General features: G+C 34.3%; 1 protein-coding gene across 4 annotated transcripts in view; it reads left to right on the forward strand.

Moving 5' to 3' along the window:
* The window catches only part of TNPO1 (transportin 1), a 56,808-nt gene that overhangs the window by 26,421 nt on the left and 12,692 nt on the right, over nt 1-17,695 (forward strand). For all 4 annotated transcript variants that reach the window (XM_054282667.1, XM_054282685.1, XM_054282677.1 and 1 more), the window contains 14 exons: nt 648-729; nt 1,410-1,532; nt 2,007-2,125; nt 4,380-4,440; nt 5,081-5,249; nt 6,764-6,916; nt 8,145-8,370; nt 10,916-11,087; nt 12,326-12,412; nt 13,199-13,306; nt 13,482-13,640; nt 13,733-13,820; nt 14,771-14,869; nt 15,082-15,177. In XM_054282667.1, coding sequence (XP_054138642.1) covers nt 648-729; nt 1,410-1,532; nt 2,007-2,125; nt 4,380-4,440; nt 5,081-5,249; nt 6,764-6,916; nt 8,145-8,370; nt 10,916-11,087; nt 12,326-12,412; nt 13,199-13,306; nt 13,482-13,640; nt 13,733-13,820; nt 14,771-14,869; nt 15,082-15,177 — 1,742 coding nt within the window. The remainder of the gene's footprint in view (nt 1-647; nt 730-1,409; nt 1,533-2,006; nt 2,126-4,379; nt 4,441-5,080; nt 5,250-6,763; nt 6,917-8,144; nt 8,371-10,915; nt 11,088-12,325; nt 12,413-13,198; nt 13,307-13,481; nt 13,641-13,732; nt 13,821-14,770; nt 14,870-15,081; nt 15,178-17,695) is intronic.

The raw sequence follows: 17,695 nt of genomic DNA on the forward strand, positions 1-17,695 counted from the left end.
GACTCTACAAAGGGTTCTACAGCTAGTTTTGCCTTATGTCTCTGACTTGAGAATTTGACTTTGTGTCTGAGAATGAAAAAGACCTGTAAGTAATGGCTTTGCATGAAATGGAATAGAAGAACAGTGCTTCATTTCTTAAAATGTTTCTTCCACAAGTGTTGTAGTATGTATCCAACTGCACGTGTGTTTTTTTTCTAAGCTACATCTATATTGTAAACACATTCTGGTCTCAGTAAATTGTAAACATATTGCAAAGACAGCTGCATACTTAACAACGAAGAAGGTCAGGCTATGATACTGCCATATTGACTTGTATGGAATTATTATCTGAGAAGATCACAGTCTTAAAATGCTCAAAAAGAACATATATACGGTTCAGAAAAAATATGTCAGCTGTAGTCATCCTAGCCTATTTACTGAATACTTTATTTTTAAATATTTATTAGGTATATCAAAGTATACCTAATATATAAAAATTAATACATATTAAAATGTAGTTTAGTAATTTTTCTTGGTAATGCTACAGATGCACAGATTTGTTCTCTCTTGCCTTTGAAGATATTTGGTTTATGCTTTTGATGCCTGAGTACATGTTAAAAAATGTTCTAACTCATGAAGCATATATATTTTAATTGTTTCTGTTGTAGGTCTCATGCTGTGGCATGTGTCAATCAATTTATCATCAGCAGAACTCAAGCTCTTATGTTGCACATAGATTCTTTTATTGAGGTGGGTATATATTCTTGGTTGGAGGTTTAAGTCAAATTACCTATCTGATTTATCAAGAGGTTTGAACTATGTTTTACAACCACCTCTACCCCTAAACTCTCCATTTCTTATTGCCCATTCTTAGCTTAAGCCTCCATGGATTTAAGTTCACTCTATATGCTTGTGCTCAGAGCTAACTACAATGTAAGCAAAAGAAGTAGGTGTATTTCAAAAGAAGTTTCCTTTTCCTAAGTAGGGAAAGCTCTTGTTGTGTAAAGGCACAAAAGTAATGGCAGCAGTCTGTCCCATACCTGTCCTGAGAAGTGCATATCACTAGGCCTGTTTGCCTGTCGGAGTAGTGCTACAGAACTTGGATGAGAAGGTTCTGGGTTCTCTAGAGTATTTTATTTGCTCCTCTTATGTACTGACACAATTTATATTAGGACCAAATATAATCCAGAAGTACTGTTCTTGTGCCAGGGTTAATACACAGTGTCGTATTTATGTATAAAAATATACACTGAGAGACTGAAGAGTTAATTTGCTAACCTGTATGTCTTTAAAAAATAAAATAGTATTCTAAAGTGTGCGTTGAACAACTACAGAGATACATCTATCTCTTTAGTCAGCCAGTAATGTAAATTCTAATAAAGTTGGACATGATGAATTGAGGTTTTTCAACTGTTACTACTTTCTAACAGAATCTTTTTGCACTGGCTGGCGATGAGGAGCCTGAAGTACGCAAAAATGTTTGCCGTGCTCTTGTAATGTTGCTGGAAGTTCGAATGGATCGCCTCCTTCCTCATATGATTAGTATAGTTGAGGTGAGTCTCATTTCCTGGATGTTCTGCAGATTCCCCTGTTTGACATTGCAGAAATAATGAATAAAAAGCATTCATCAGAATGTTGTTGCTCTTGCACTTGCTAGCTCTTTGTTTCCCTTTAAGACTGAGATTGCAAAACATTATTCTTATATAATTGCAAATTGACTTTGTATTTCACAGACAGTGCATATGGCAGTTGTTTATTCTTTGTTAAATCAATTATCCCAGAATGCCCAGGATCACAGCCAGGCATTGCATGACCCTAAGTGCAAAGATTGTGTTTAAAAATCTAGCACTAGTGCTGAAACTGCTAAAGTTTACACATTGAAACTGTCACTTTTTTGGGTGTGTTGGCCATAACAAGGATAAAGCATGTTGTTTTACATTGCTGAGGTGCTCTTTGAGCTGCTAATGAAAAAGATTGAACATAAATGTTCTATTTTATACAAGTAATTTATTTTTTATATTGTGTAGTACATGCTTCAAAGAACCCAGGATCAAGATGAAAATGTGGCTCTGGAGGCATGTGAATTTTGGCTGACTTTGGCTGAACAGCCAATTTGTAAAGAGGTATTATGTCGGCATCTTACTAAGTAAGTATCAAGAATTACAGATCATATTTATTTTCAGACAGTCCTCTTAAAATTTCAGTTGACTTGTTCATGGATACTCTTCGAGACAGTGTATATGGCTTGCAGTATGCTTAGAAGAATTCCATAGCTAGTTCTTGTTCCTAGTAAAATTGAAAAAACTTCTGTCTGTTTCAGACCCCATGAACTCCAGAAACAATTTAACTGTGTCACTGTAGTGCTTACCTCAAATTTAATAAGCTGTTACACTTCACATGAATGCAAAATGCACTTAAGTGAACAACTCTATGTGACATTACCCATAATATCTCGTGTATGAACATGTCATCTTGACTGCTGCCATGTAGGCATCTCTATGCAGTGCTTCAATGTGCATTGTCATGCAAAGGGTTCTTCATTTTAAAAAGACCATAAAATAAAATGACACATCTTGGATTTAGGAATCAATTTTGTATAAATTACTCTTACAAGTTAACTTGAAGAAAGCCTGTACAATTTGTTCCCTCATACTTCTGTAATGTAATGGTTTGAGTTTCAAAACCTACTTCTTCAAAGTTTCAAAAAGTCTTCCTATGCCTCAAGAGACAGATCTTTGATTGAATGGGAGTAAATGTCCATGTGTGTAGTGTAAATCTTTTTTTTTGCAACAGTGCTTGCAATTTCCTCCAGACTAATTTGAAATCTTTTACAACAGGAAATTAGTTTTTCAGTGTTGCCATCAAATGAATACTCTCTTTTCATTTATGAAGACTTTTTAAAAATGGACAGAGTTCTCTCAAAATTTTGAGTGGAAGAATAGAATGACAGGAGATGCATCCTTTTCAGCAGAAAATAGCATTATAGGCGTGAAGTAATTAAAATAGAAAACAGGTTTTTTTTCCTAACCAATTAACAAGTAGAAATTTGAGATTAAAACATGTACTGTTGCAGAGAAAGACTAGGAGTTAAAACCAGAAGAATAAGTGTTACAAGAAATTATTTTTAAATTTCACAATGGTCTGATTTAATCCCTACTTTTTTAGTTCAAAAGGCAAAAGAAGTCTCTACACACACCACATAGTTAACAGCTACTAGCATTAAATCTCTTTTGGCCTACATGAGCCTTGACACTGCAACAGTATCACACTCATTTTTTTAAAAAGCTTTTAAATTTCTAGAAAAATAAATTACTAAAAGTCACATCATGTTTTCCCCAAAATCTTTCAATGTCATGTATGTTTAAGGCAACTTATTTGTTGGTGAGTCCTGTTTGACTAGGAAGCTATATAAACTTGTCAGTATTTGATAATCTTAAAATTTTGTATGTTAAATTAAAAGTGGGACAGCATCTTCTTAAAACTTGTTCATCTGGTTTCTAGTATCTGTTCCATTTTATGCCTGGGAACTTCTTTATAAAATGTATACTTCACAAAGTATGCTGCAGAAATGCCAATGATAATATTTATATTTACTATTCCTTCATTTAAGGTTTAGAACATAATGTGGCACTTCAGTGTATGAATATTAGAGCAAGCTTGATACCTTCAAAAACAATACTCACCTGCAGAACATAGCAAGATGGAGTCTGTCACTGTTGCTGTGTCATCCCTGGTTATTAGTTTCATTTGGCTTATATGTGCTTATTCGTTTTTTCTTTTATTGAGGTGAACATGTTTTAATGGGAAGTATTTGACTTTTTTCCTTAGTACTTTTTTAGCTGTACATCTGTACGGTTGGAGCGTTATAGCCATAACCTGTTAATTAATTAAGTAAATCTTAAAATGGATTAGTCAAGATTTCTGCAATGTTGAAAGCTTGTCTTACTGAAGAAATCATGAGTAGTTGATAGGAGAGATTGATGTAGTTAGGCCTCTGTCTTTAACAATAGTGAGGTAGAGTCTTCATCAACAAGTAAATAAAGTGACAAGCACTATTGGCAAGAGTCAACTTATCACACATATTGTAGGAGTTTGAGTTCTTACTGAAAACCTGTAGATGTAATTTCTGAAAGGTGCTTCCAAATAAATTAATCAGTTGTGCCATTGGGCTACTTCTATTTAAAAGTTTGTCATTTGAAATAACACTTTTTCTCATTACAAAGTATTGATGAATCTTATGACATGAAACTTGGCCTAGGTAATAGCTCTTTTTGTCAGGCTAAGGTATTTCTCTTATGCGTTGGGAGGTGAGGGTTACAACCAAAATTATGGCCCATATAAATTCAAACCGTTTTGCTTTTATATGTGTTACTTTATCATGTGTAAATATTTCTTTGTAGGCTGATACCTGTGCTGGTAAATGGTATGAAATATTCAGAGATTGATATTATTCTGTTGAAGGTGAGCATATGTTTCTTTTACTCTGTTGGAATACTTACTTAGGTTCTGACCTATAAATCAGAATGGTTCAGGTCAGAGTGGGCAGACCTAGCCTACCATCTCTTCAGTGGAGAATTAACTTTCTGGGGCAAAGTAGGCTGTTCCAAATACTAAATGCAACTGATGCCATGTTTGTTAGAAAATAATCTGTGGCTCTCCTGTTTTGTCCCAGTCTCCTCTCACGCAGCTTAGGCAGAGCTGGGATACTATTACCATGAACTACTTCAAGAATTCAGCATTAAGAAAATGTTCAAATTAATTCTAATACCTTCCAGGTTGAATACATAGCTTTTTCCATCACTACCTATGTCTGTGTATCAAAACTTCTGAATCACTTCTTTATATTTCATTCCCATTGAGTAATTTTTTAGCAAGAAGGTTACTTTGGGGGTGAACATACCTCTCTTCCTTGTAGCTTTCTATTGCTTTTCTGGCAAATGCAGCAGTAGAACACAGAAACAGTGGCATCTTTTTGGTTGAGCAGCGCAGGTGGGATGTGAATCTTTTATGCACTTACAAAATCTTGAACTAAAACTACACTGTTAACTTCCTTAAGCAATACAGTTGAACTAGTTTATCTAATAAAACAATTTGGTGACAGGGGGATGTTGAAGAAGATGAAGCTATTCCAGATAGTGAGCAGGATATAAGACCTCGTTTCCATCGTTCGAAGACGGTGGCTCAGCAACACGAAGAAGATGGTATTGAAGATGATGACGATGATGATGATGAACTTGATGATGATGATACTATTTCTGACTGGAATTTAAGTAGGTGAAAGTAATGTATTGAATGCTTTGAACAAGAGCTACTTACATAGTACAAGAACCACAGTAAAAAGACAAGGAATACGAAGGCTTTTTTTTTTACTACAAAAAAAACCTGCTGACATAATTGGTGGGTTTGTTGGAGGGGAGAGCCTTTCAGATGTCACTTTGACTTTATAACTATATTGGTGAAAGCTATCCATCTGTAAGCTTAATTTGAGTATAGCAGATCGAGTTACAAATATCTATTTGATACAATTCAATGGAGCTTTCAGGCCTAATATTTTAATTCTATGAAATAATAGAAATCCTGTATCACTTGGTTAAATACAGTTTAAAAAGAGAAAAGAAAAGCTTTGCACATTGATAACTGGAGCAAGCTTAATTATTGCTGTCTTTAATTTCAGTCTTCTCTCTAAAATTGGTTTGTGTTTGATTTGGTTTGGGTCGTTTTTTATTTCTATGTGAACATTCTACTGCCTATAGCCCTTCTACTGCCTTATACCCTTACAGGTATTTCTTTTCTCAGTACAGTACTTTAGTTGTGAAGTTAAGAGATGGCTCTCAGGAAACCAGAGTTCAGATGTCCTCTTGTGGGGGTCTTAGGACCTTTAAGTTAATAGGCTATGTTATAAGGAAAGAAAACACCACAAACTTCTTTTTTAAGTTCAGTGGCAGAAAATAACTATTGAACTTCTGACAACTCTGATTTGAATTTTCTTTGCAAACAAACTCATTGTGAAATAATGCTTTGAGATGTGGACATACATAGGGTCTTTCCTTCCCAAGACCAGAAGTTTTCACAACAGGTGAATTTCACTTCGGACTTATGGCTGAACAATTTTGAGACATATCTGAAGAGTTGTTGCTCTTGAAAATATGCATGCAAATATGCTTGTTTCTGTAAAGCTGCATCTTGGGAAAAAAGTGTAGTTTTATATTCTTAATATTCTTTTTGTCGCTGCTGTGTGTAGAGATTGCAGAATTAAATATGCATTTTCTGAGAAAGAACTCAAATGACATAAGGTGCCCTGTGATGCACAGTTTTGATTAAAACAGTGAGAAAGCTGAAGTTGTTCAGGAATGGTGGCCTAAAAGAGAAAGAGTAGAACACTTCAGAAATCTGTAATAACATATGTTATCTGGATTTGAAAAAATTTGTATTATCTGAAAATCAGAATTGCATGCCCTATTTCGTATCTAGTGTTCCATATTTGACTTCCAGTTTGAACAGAGATGAAGCACCAGCATAGCTTGACAATTACCACTATTGCTGACTAATGAGACCAGTGCAATTCTTTATGGCAGATTAAGAAAGAATTTATATTAAAATAGCTTTCTAAGAGCTGTGGCTTTGCTCAGGAGCACAGTGGATCCCCCTATAGTGTAATGGAGTGGATGTTCCCTCCTAGTGCACTGAGAATCCATTTGCAGCTCAGAGTTGAAATGGGGATTATATTGCCTAACTACAACTGTTTGTATAATAAGCAGAGATTAACACTGTTAATTCCCTTCAGGGAAATGTTCTGCTGCTGCTCTAGATGTCCTAGCTAATGTATTTCGTGATGAACTCCTACCACACATCTTGCCACTGTTAAAGGAATTGCTCTTCCATCCCGAGTGGGTAGTTAAAGAATCCGGTATCCTTGTTCTTGGTGCAATTGCTGAAGGTAAGGCAACAGTTCATATCAGGTTGCTGATTTTTAAATTGATTCTAAAGTAGCTCGGGTGAACGTACTAATGCAAAAAAATGTGTGTCCTTAGCTGGTTTGGTTTTGGTGATTAATCTCTTCCATGTACTGATAGGTGACTACAGTTATTTTATTTTTAATTTTCAAATTTATGCGTATTTGAGAGGCTAAACAGATTACATAATTTCTTTTATTTCTCATTTTCTAAACATTACAGTATAGAGGTGTTGATGTCTCTCAAAATACTAGCTTGATTTCATAGAAGATAAGTATTTAATAAATTTTATCTTTGGATTTTAAGTGTTTTCATAAATGGAGAAGACCATTCCTGTGACTTCAGTACACTAAGATGCGTTTTTTAGGTCCTCCAATTAAAATAGGCTAACTTCCATTCTTATTTACTTACAGTCTTGATTGGCTTTTGCCTGAAGCTCCAGCATCTTTGATCTCTGTCCCTTTTGCAAGCTGAAGAAATAGATTTGTGTTCATGACTGGATTATCTTTTTTTTCCCTTACTGTCTAATGAACATAGTTTTTTTTACAGTTAATAGAAAAGTTTTAGTTGGTTTTGATATGAAGTCCAGTGAGGTGGAAGTTAGTACTTCTGGCAAATCTCAGTGTCTAATTGCCCTTGCTGACTTGAAGAGTGCAGCTTTTATTCATGGTCAATATTGGTATGATTTTAGAAAAAATGAAGAAATTTTAATTTCTTAAGGAATCCTTTCTCATGTGATGATTTGTTGTCAAGACAGTCTTTCTCTGCTTGGTGTTTTCTTACTTTTTCTGAGTAGACTGAAGTAGGAACTTAAAGCTTTAGAAACTTTATTTGTAGTACTTGCTGTACTACATTCAATAAAGCATTTCTGGAGATTGGGGAAGCACTGAAGTAGAAATGTAATTGAAAATAATATAACTTTAATTGATGATGCAATTGTTATCTAATAATTTTAATATTTTCATTATTATGCAGTGTTATAATAATTATAATTATTATTTATGTAAGAGGAATTTTTTTAGAACCCTAAAAAACATTTTAGAATAAAATCATATAAATTGCAGAGACTTGCTTTGTTAAAATATTTGTATTTTTAATTGCATGTTGTGTTCCTATGTGATAGAGAATGAAAATATGTCTCTCATAGGGAACAGAAAACAGTGGAATTTTTCATTAATTCTGGTACTGCAATAGCTATATTTTCCTTTCCAGGCTGCATGCAGGGTATGATTCCATATCTTCCAGAGCTAATCCCTCACCTTATTCAGTGCCTCTCTGACAAAAAGGCTCTTGTGCGGTCCATTACATGCTGGACTCTTAGTCGCTATGCACACTGGGTAGTTAGTCAACCCCCAGACACATACTTGAAGCCATTAATGACTGAGTTGCTAAAGCGTATCTTGGATAGCAACAAGAGAGTACAAGAAGCTGCCTGCAGGTAAGCCAAAGCTTAAGCAAATGTCACTATCCATTACACTGCTTTTTTTCCCATAGGAAGCTATTTTCATGCCCTTATCAGTCAATGCATGACTCCATTTCTAGCTCTTAACATATTCTTCCTCTTAAATTAGAGTAGCTGCAACTTTCTCCCAAATTGTAATAACATGAAAAAAGTTAATGTCTATTTCTCTTATGCAGTTTGTTTGCAGAGTATCTAAAACACCAGCTTAAAAAATTTCTTGTATTAAATTAGCTGTTTGCAACACTTACTTTCAATATATGCAGTTTCATTGACCAGAAATTTGATCTTTTTTAAAAATGTCTGTAAACAAGGTCAGAACTGAATACAGTGGAAAGCTGTCCTATCATTAGATTACTTAAAGTATTTGTACTTAGCGTTACCTAAACATTTTGCTTATGATTATTTCAAGAGATATTATCTTTCTCTTGAAATGAGGTGTTGGGAGGTAAAATACCCTTCTCCTCCATGTCTGCTTCTTAAAAAAAAAAATTGATTGCTTAATTAATGGATGCAACATTAATGGAATGAGAATGTGTGCACCCCCTTGTGCATCAAAAAAATTTACATGTCAGTTTTTGTCAGACTGGAGTGTACTCAGCAAGCTTTCAATGTTTCTTCATGAAGCAGTTACATATGCCTCTGAACACCTGAAACATAATAATAGTAGTAGTAGTAGTAGTAATAATAATAATCATAATAACAGCTACCCCCAAATGTCAGTAGTGCCTAAGGAGAGTGATGAGTTCAGAGTTCTTGGGCTAAGCTTTGCTCTAAAGGAAAATATATCCTTGCCTGAGGACAGATACAATGACTTTGTGAAATGTACTTAATAAGATTTAGGAATTAAACCCTGTTTCCTTTTTGTCTCCAAATGTCTGCAAAAATTTGGCTAGCAAGTTGGGGTAGCTTTAATGTCTTCTGTATTTATTCTATTAAAAAAACCCCAAGTGGAAAACCCAAGAAACCAAACAAAACAAACAAGGAACCAAAAAAAATCCTCAAAGGAAACTTTTCCACTTCTCCTCAAACTTTCCTTGTCCAGAACATGGCTGAAAATCTGCATTTAGTCAAACACAGCTGTGTTGTGGTGTAGTTAAATAACCTCACCTGGTGCTTATGATAGATGTGCAATGGGACATGGAAACCAGGACATCTAGAATGGAAATACTAAAAATTACAGTACTTGATTTTTTTAATTGTTATAAGTCCATTGTCAGACATGGAGTGTGTTTTGCGATACTTTCTTTTGAGCAGAAATTCACTAAAATTACTGTTACAACTAAAAACAAACTGGGAAACTTCACTGTAAGGAAAATGTAGTTGTCACAAGTCAAAACGTATTTATTAGCTTTTTTAATTGTAAGGAAATACAGTGAACCTTCTTGGAAAACAGCAAAGAGCTTCATCCCAGCACTGAGTAGTTGCATCCATTGTTTATGTCTACCAAATTGAAGATTGAACACAGGATACTGTATGTTTTTGTTCCTAAATTCAGTATGGTAGCAGATATCTAACATTCACTTCTGTACTTTCAAGAAACTGCTTCTTTAGGTGGCGACACACAGAATGATATTTTACTGAAGGACATTTATTTTCCTGCTCAAGTTGTATGCCTTTCTGAAAGAATACTTCATAATAAAATAAAAAATAAATAATTCAATAAATAAAGTAAGAAAGCTAGCTATTTAGAGTTCACAGTTCTCTTGTGTTAAAAAAACTGCATTTCTGTGTTTGGTAGCACACAGTGGAGTGTTCATCTCTTACAGTGGTGCGTGCATTTTAGTGCAGACACTAGCTAATAATAATCTTATTGAGAGAGCTAGGCCAGTATATCTTCAATAGCTCAATAATTTTTTCCTTAATGCTTCTCTGAAGCGGTGTCTCTGGTGTGGGGGGATTTTTTTAATTTTGTTTCATTTTGGATGGGTTTCCTTAATGCTGCTGCTGAAACACTGGACAGACAAGCTGAAAAGTATCTATGATGTCATGATGTATGCTTTGACCAAGAGCAGCTAAAACTGTTCATCCTCTGTATTGGTTTTAGTTTTCCATGTCTTTTTAGGTATTTTTCTATGTCATGAACAACTGACAGTACAAGGTGATGTTTGCATTGTACTGGCACAGCAGCATCAAAATGTCTAGGTGCAGCTACTGCAAACATTAAAAATAGTGGTCCATTTTTAACTTAAATAATCAGCTTTTGTGGTGCTTCCTTCTATTTTAGTTAGTATATTGTAACTTTTTGGCTAATGCTTTTCTTTTAAGTGGGAGACTCCCTAAGGAATTCTATGGCAATACTTTAAAATTTTGTTCTTCACAATGTAAGAGCTGGGTCCTTATGGGAGATTTTGTTAAAAAAGATCAAAGTTATTTAAGTACCACCTTTTTGGAAGTATATCTTACATGAATTTGAGGACTTAAATATAGCTTTATGTTTAAACATATAGAGGTTAAGTAGGGCATTTGGGGGTTGTCTTGCTTCATTATTTCCAAGGTACTAACCTGTTTTATTGTCCTTCAGTGCCTTTGCTACTCTAGAAGAGGAGGCTTGTACAGAGCTTGTTCCTTATCTTGCATATATACTTGACACTTTGGTCTTCGCATTTAGTAAATACCAGCATAAAAACCTGCTCATTCTTTATGATGCTATAGGAACTCTGGCAGATTCTGTAGGACATCATCTAAATAAACCAGTGAGTATACCTTTTATTCTGTAGAAGGACTTACTATATTTTAAAAACTTGTTCAGTGTTTTTTGTAGTGTGCTTTAGATGTTATAAACTAGATATGCTGATATTTCCGTTTACCTTTTATTAGTACTACATGCTTACTGATAAAATACATAGACTTCACGTAATTCTCCCACTACACAAATATTTGCCATTTTGAGTGAACAATGAAAAGTGTGTAATTTGTTGTGAAATGTGCTGTTCATCATGGTTTTCTACATGCTTCAAGTTTTTTTTAGCTCAGAGGAGATATCACTGTAGATACCCCATTTGGACAAAGCACAGATAACACACAGGCAAATGTGGTGGGTTTTTTTTTAGTGTACACGTATTAATTAGTAGAAGACGTACATGTCATGTATTTGCATCTTACGATGGTTATTGAGACTTGTTTTATTTCTCTATAGCGCATCAAATTACATATATGCCCTAGAAAAAAACTATTTTTCATTGTTTACTTGCCATCTGGACCCCACACCAGCAAAGGACCTGTTTTGCAGTCTCTCTCTGAGCCTGGCAACCTTGATATTTTACAGTACCAGGAGGAAGCTAAATGGCAGCTCCTGATGAGGGTGGGACTTCATTTAGTCAGTTAGAATTTTGTACCTTTGGACATAGCAAAAGCAGTTGCCTCTTTGGATATCTTCTGCAAGCAACAGCACTTTAGAGATGCCTTGCTTAGTGTCCTTGTGACTGATGCTGTGCAGTGGCAAGGAATTCAGCTTTATATAGAAGGGCTAAGTGCCTTCTTCTCGAGAGAAAGGAAATTATTTTCTTTGTGGATTGTTAGTTTGAGGAAGAAGTTTCAGAACTTGTGGTCATGGATCTAGGGTTGTAGCATCAGGGCAGTAGAACATGGTTGAGAATAGCAGATGGCACATGTAGAGCCACAATGTAAATATAAAAATGTTTTCTGCACGCCTTGTGGCAATCAGATAGATAACCTGGGGAGGTATGCTCAAACCAAACCTGGAGGAAAAGATTCCCTTTGTAAAGGTACTTATGTGCTTTAGGAAAAAATATCAAATGCAAATTGTAAAATCTAATACTAAAATATTTCTATGAATTGCAACAGTGATTGAATTATAGTACACCTGTCTGTTCCTTCATTTGAAAAAGTAGAATATATCTCAGTTCATTTTAAACTTTGAAATAGAATAGTATGCAGTAAAGTGTTTTAGCAGCATTCTCATTCTAAACAGGAATATATTCAGATGCTAATGCCTCCATTAATCCAGAAGTGGAACATGCTGAAGGATGAAGATAAAGATCTCTTCCCTTTATTAGAGGTAAATGTTAAAATGTGAATATTTTTTATTAAGTTTTCTAGAAACCAATTTTTTTACTAAAAGTGTTCCTCCTAGGAAACATGACTATAAAAGCGGACATTTTTAGCTATTTTCCATTAGGGAAAAAATATTCTGACCATGGTAAGAAAATTTTATGACTGAATAAATATCCTTAAGTTTAGCAGAAATAATTTAAGGTTTTTTTCTGCCATTTTGGAGTGTTTTCTTTGGTAGGATTCTTTTACAAAAAAAAAAGGATTCTATCCTCCTTTTGTTCTTGTCTTCTCTCTCCTTGCTCTCCCTTCATCCCTCCATTAAAACTATTGTCAGACAAGCTGAAGGTATGAACCAGGCCATGTAGTTTAATGCTCTCTACTTGCTGAGTGTGAAGCACCTCTAGAGGAAAACACCTCTAGAAAAATTAGTTTTGTAACTCTTAGGTTATATTAGGGCTTGTTTATGGTCAAGATACTGCATCTTAGTGCAAGTGCTGTCTGAACTCTTGTAACTGGTTTTGTATGCATTTTCTTGGCTAACTCTTAAGAAAATGCTGCTGCTGAGAAATTTTCTCAACTGGTGTACGCAGGAGCAAGTAACAACTTGCTGATAGTTGCCTTGGCTCAGCTAAATCAATACCGCCTTTCTAGGTTGTGTTTGCTGAATCAGTTAAATGTTGGTGTACTTAAAGTCCTAAGTTCCAAATTCCTTCTCCCAAGTAAAAGACTCTTCAGGCATGTGAAGAAAAGTAGTGACTGCTTTCTCTCTCTCCATTTTTTTTAATTCCAGTGCCTGTCGTCAGTTGCTACTGCCTTGCAATCTGGCTTTCTTCCATACTGTGAACCTGTGTACCAGCGCTGTGTAAATCTGGTGCAGAAGACACTTGCACAAGCCATGGTATTTTGCTATAACTATTCCAATGTTACTTCACTAAACCAAAGTGTTAGCTATGTAAAATTAGAGATGTGCAGGGGAATTGAATATCTGCATGAAGGTGCAGTTCTGCAGCTTTTTTATTGTACTCCTGAGAAAATGTAGTATAATTTTGAAAATGTGTACTTATTTGTTGCAGTTGCATAATGCTCAGCCAGACCAATATGAGGCTCCAGATAAAGATTTCATGATTGTGGCTCTTGATTTACTCAGTGGTTTAGCTGAAGGACTTGGAGGCAACATTGAACAGCTAGTGGCTCGCAGCAATATCTTGACATTAATGTATCAATGCATGCAGGTGAGATGATAAGCTATCTTATCTACACATTTCCTTTATTCAGAGAATCAGAAACTCTAATAGAATTGTAACTTTTTTCTTCCTCTCTTTAGGACAAAATGCCTGAGGTACGGCAGAGTTCTTTTGCATTGTTAGGTGACCTGACAAAGGCATGTTTTCAGCATGTTAAACCTTGCATCGGTATGTTTCTTTTACGTGTTTATTAACTTGTTTTTCAAATGTCCAAGAGGTTGTATTAGCCATTGTTATGCACCCTGTCCTGTGGGTTGCCTTTTTATTGTGTGATACATGGTAATTTTCTGCAAAAGTCTGTAGTCTTTTGTCCCTTTAATTGTATGTTAAGAAAGTATGTTCCTATTTTTATGGACAGTGCAAAAGTTCATTTTTCTTCTTTATTTTTATAGCTTTTTTTGTTCTACTTGAATTTATTTTTAAGTTTAAATATATCTAATATAAATCCAGAAATGGGGTAGAGAATAAGGTTTCACTTTGTTTTTCTGCTTTTGAGATCTGTGGAAAGTAGCATCCGTGATACGCTTCCACAATGTTTGGTCTTTCTTCCCACAGATAATGTTGAGATGCACTTGCCAAATGAGTGTTTGGATAGGCTTGGAATTTAAAATTATTTGACAGATGTTATGGTGACCTTTTCAACTCACTTTTCTTAAAATTTAATCAAAGATGTAATTGCCTTCTAGTATTTGTTGTTTTTTCAGGGGTAGCTGAATACGTGGTTATCCCAGTGATTTGGGGGATGTTCAGTCATATGATAAAACTAGTGCTTGTAGCTGTGGTTTTTTTCTTCTCTTCCTCTCTCTCCTCTCACCTGAGAAAGGGAAGGAGAGAAGATTTCTACGTAAAAGTTACATAAACGCTTTTAGGAAGATTCTAAAATCATAATTTGAAAATATTTGAGTTTATCTGCTTAGGTTCTAACTTCCAGGTTGATCTGATAAATAACTGGAATATAGCTCTTGTTAATCTGAATGTAACACTTTCCAAGTATTTAAATAAGCTTACATTATCTTTTTCTTAAACATCCCTTCCTTCCCCACCCCCCCACAATCCTAATGTAATGAGACAAGATGGTTTTACTGTATGATGAGTTTTCAAAATGTTGTTGTTTCTAGCTGATTTCATGCCAATTTTGGGAACCAACCTGAACCCTGAATTTATTTCTGTGTGTAACAATGCCACCTGGGCAATCGGAGAAATCTCTATCCAGATGGGTAAGATTTAATTTTTTTTTTAAATCTTCGCACACAATTGGAATTATTTGTCTGGGTGTTTTGGGTGAATTTTTTTTAAGTGATGCCTTTACATTAATATTTAAATTACATTTGTGATCCTTGTCCTTGTTAATAAGTTACATGTACATGTTCTGTTTACATTATGTATATTAATGGTCATTTTCTTCTATTTTTTTTAATTGTTGTTTCAGGTATAGAAATGCAGCCTTATATTCCAATGGTCTTGCACCAGCTTGTAGAAATAATTAACAGACCCAACACACCAAAGACGTTGTTAGAGAACACAGGTACCCAAAAAACACCTGTACATGGTGAAGGGAATGAAAAGATTTTTTTTAAATAATTATTTTTTGAAATTGCATAGGGGAACCTCACCAGAACTGATTTTGTTATGTATTTGGCTTTTATAAGCAAAAGCAACTCTGTTTTGCACAAGCTCTTACAAGTCTCAGTCTTGCAGCAAATCATATATCTAGATTCTAATTGCTTTCTCTTTTTATAACATTTATTATATCTATTTCTCATCTATTTAATCATTATTCCAGTTTTATTTATGTATGAAATATGACAAATGTATGCAGTAACACTTAAAACTTAATTTCTCACTGATTTTGATGTATGCATGTTCTTACATGTGTACTGTATATATATGTCCAATGTTGGAAAAAATGTAATTGGCCTATATGAAACAATTAACTCTTTGACTTTACAAAAAAGTACACTTTTATTGTAGGATAAACTTACAATATCATACACAAAAATCTAGATCTGTGATGGCAGTTTTACCACAACATAACTGAAATAATGTTTAATTTCTGTTACCTGGTCACTTAGTAGCAAATTCCTGAAAAGAATTCAAATAATGGCATGCATATTTTATGTTCTGACTTTGCATTCCAAATTGGGAGTAATTCCCAAATGCCTTACTGAATTGGAATTTCTGAGGCTTGTTTCTTTTGCATTCATAGAGGGCTTGTTCTGGTATGAAAAGCACCTTCCGTACTTGAGCAAAAAATTATAGATAATGCGATGGGTTTATTGTTTACTATTTTACTAATTGAGGATTTTTTTTCCTTCTGTTTGAAAAACATCTTGTAAGCAAATGACTGTTTAGTTGCTATTTCTGACATGGTTGGATATGATGCAAGTATAATGGTTCACTTATATTTTTGAGCAAATAAGAGATAATTTGGAGAGAGATTTTTCAAAGCATTTTTTTCTTTCTGTATTCTCTAAACTTAAAAGCTGCACGTTCTCTGCCCCTCTATCTCATTTAGTATGGAAGGTGAACTTGAAGGAAAATTTACCTAGTTTTACAGCATATTGTAGGGACTATTTTTGAAAAGAAAAATTTGAATCAAATACCTAGATATGAAATACACCATGGAATAGTGTAATAGAACAGTATAATACTGTACTAGTATAACCATATAAGATTTTCTTACCCTTGCCCTGATTCTCCTCCTCTGCACTGATGGATGTGTAATACCTGTAACTGAGAGGCATCCAATAGTTTTAAATGTATGTATGCTTCCATCATTAAGAGAATTTTTGGAAGCATCTGAACATTGATTTTTTTTCAATTATCTTAATAATTATTTTAAATGTGGATGGATAACTGCAAATAAATGTTGAGTGTGGTGTACTTATTACAAGTTTGTTGTGGGATATTTTGTTGTGTGCCACTACTATGTGCAAGAATAGTACTGGTTTTGCTGGAGCTTGCTGTGTAATTAATTACTAAAACAATTGTGAAAACACACTTCAACAAAGATTTTTGTTCCTTGTTCAGTCTGTAGGTGTAAGAATTTACAGATAAAACTTAAAATTGTATTTTCATTTGAACTTCAGTGAAGTTTTGTAAGATGCAAAAAAATTCTAGACACTATGGAAGTTGAGTAATACCAGTACATTAACAGTGAGCTGCATCAAATAAAATTAGCATGTTTGAGACTGCTAGTATATCCTACACCAAACTTTTATTTGAGAAAGCATCATCTGCTTTATTGCATGTTTCATGAAACTGTTCACAAATGCCTGTTAATTAGAGTGTTGCATAGTATGTCCCTTGAACATAGGTTTCCTTTTTCCGCTTCATACAAATCTGCTGGATTTTAGTATTCATGTATTTTGCTTCAAGTAATTCTGATACATTATTCCCCACCCTCTCCTTTTTCTAAAGATTAATCTTTCGTGAGTTGAGCAAACACCATTAAAACACATTTGCATCATTATACTTTCTTTGGTCTGTCCCTCGGAACAAAGAACCAAACGACCTGATCATATGGTGAAGCAATTTTGCTTTTTGTGTGTCCTCATGCTTTGGTATCAGAAGTCAGATTCTTGTACATCTTATGAAGAAAATTTTTGTGAGCAGGAGAAGTACTAGGATTGATGAATTAACGTTCTGCAGTCAGTTGCTTTGAGTTAGCAACCATTTTTAATTAAATTGTGAGATTATGAAGAAGACATAAACATTTGAGAAGTGTTCCATCCACTTAGGATTTTCAGACAGACCACAATATATTTATGTAAAAGTATTTGGAAATGTATTTTTACTGATAGATTAGGTCTATAGAAACCTTGAATTCTAAATATTGGATAAAATAAAATGTTTAGAATACTTGATACTAATACTGAAAATTATTAATTTCCTTTTTAAAAAAATATCCATTATAGTACATTTCAATAAAAACTTCAAATGTGTAGAGGTAAATTTACTGTAAACGATTACTCTAAAGAGGGACCGAATGACTGCTTACATCAGAGAGCCTTTGAATTTAAAATTGTGTTTTTGGTGTTCTC

The sequence above is a fragment of the Melozone crissalis genome, unplaced genomic scaffold (genome assembly GCF_028551555.1).
Source record: "Melozone crissalis strain CALT ecotype California unplaced genomic scaffold, PUWL_Pcris_2 ptg000005l_1, whole genome shotgun sequence".
Lineage (NCBI taxonomy): Eukaryota > Metazoa > Chordata > Aves > Passeriformes > Passerellidae > Melozone > Melozone crissalis.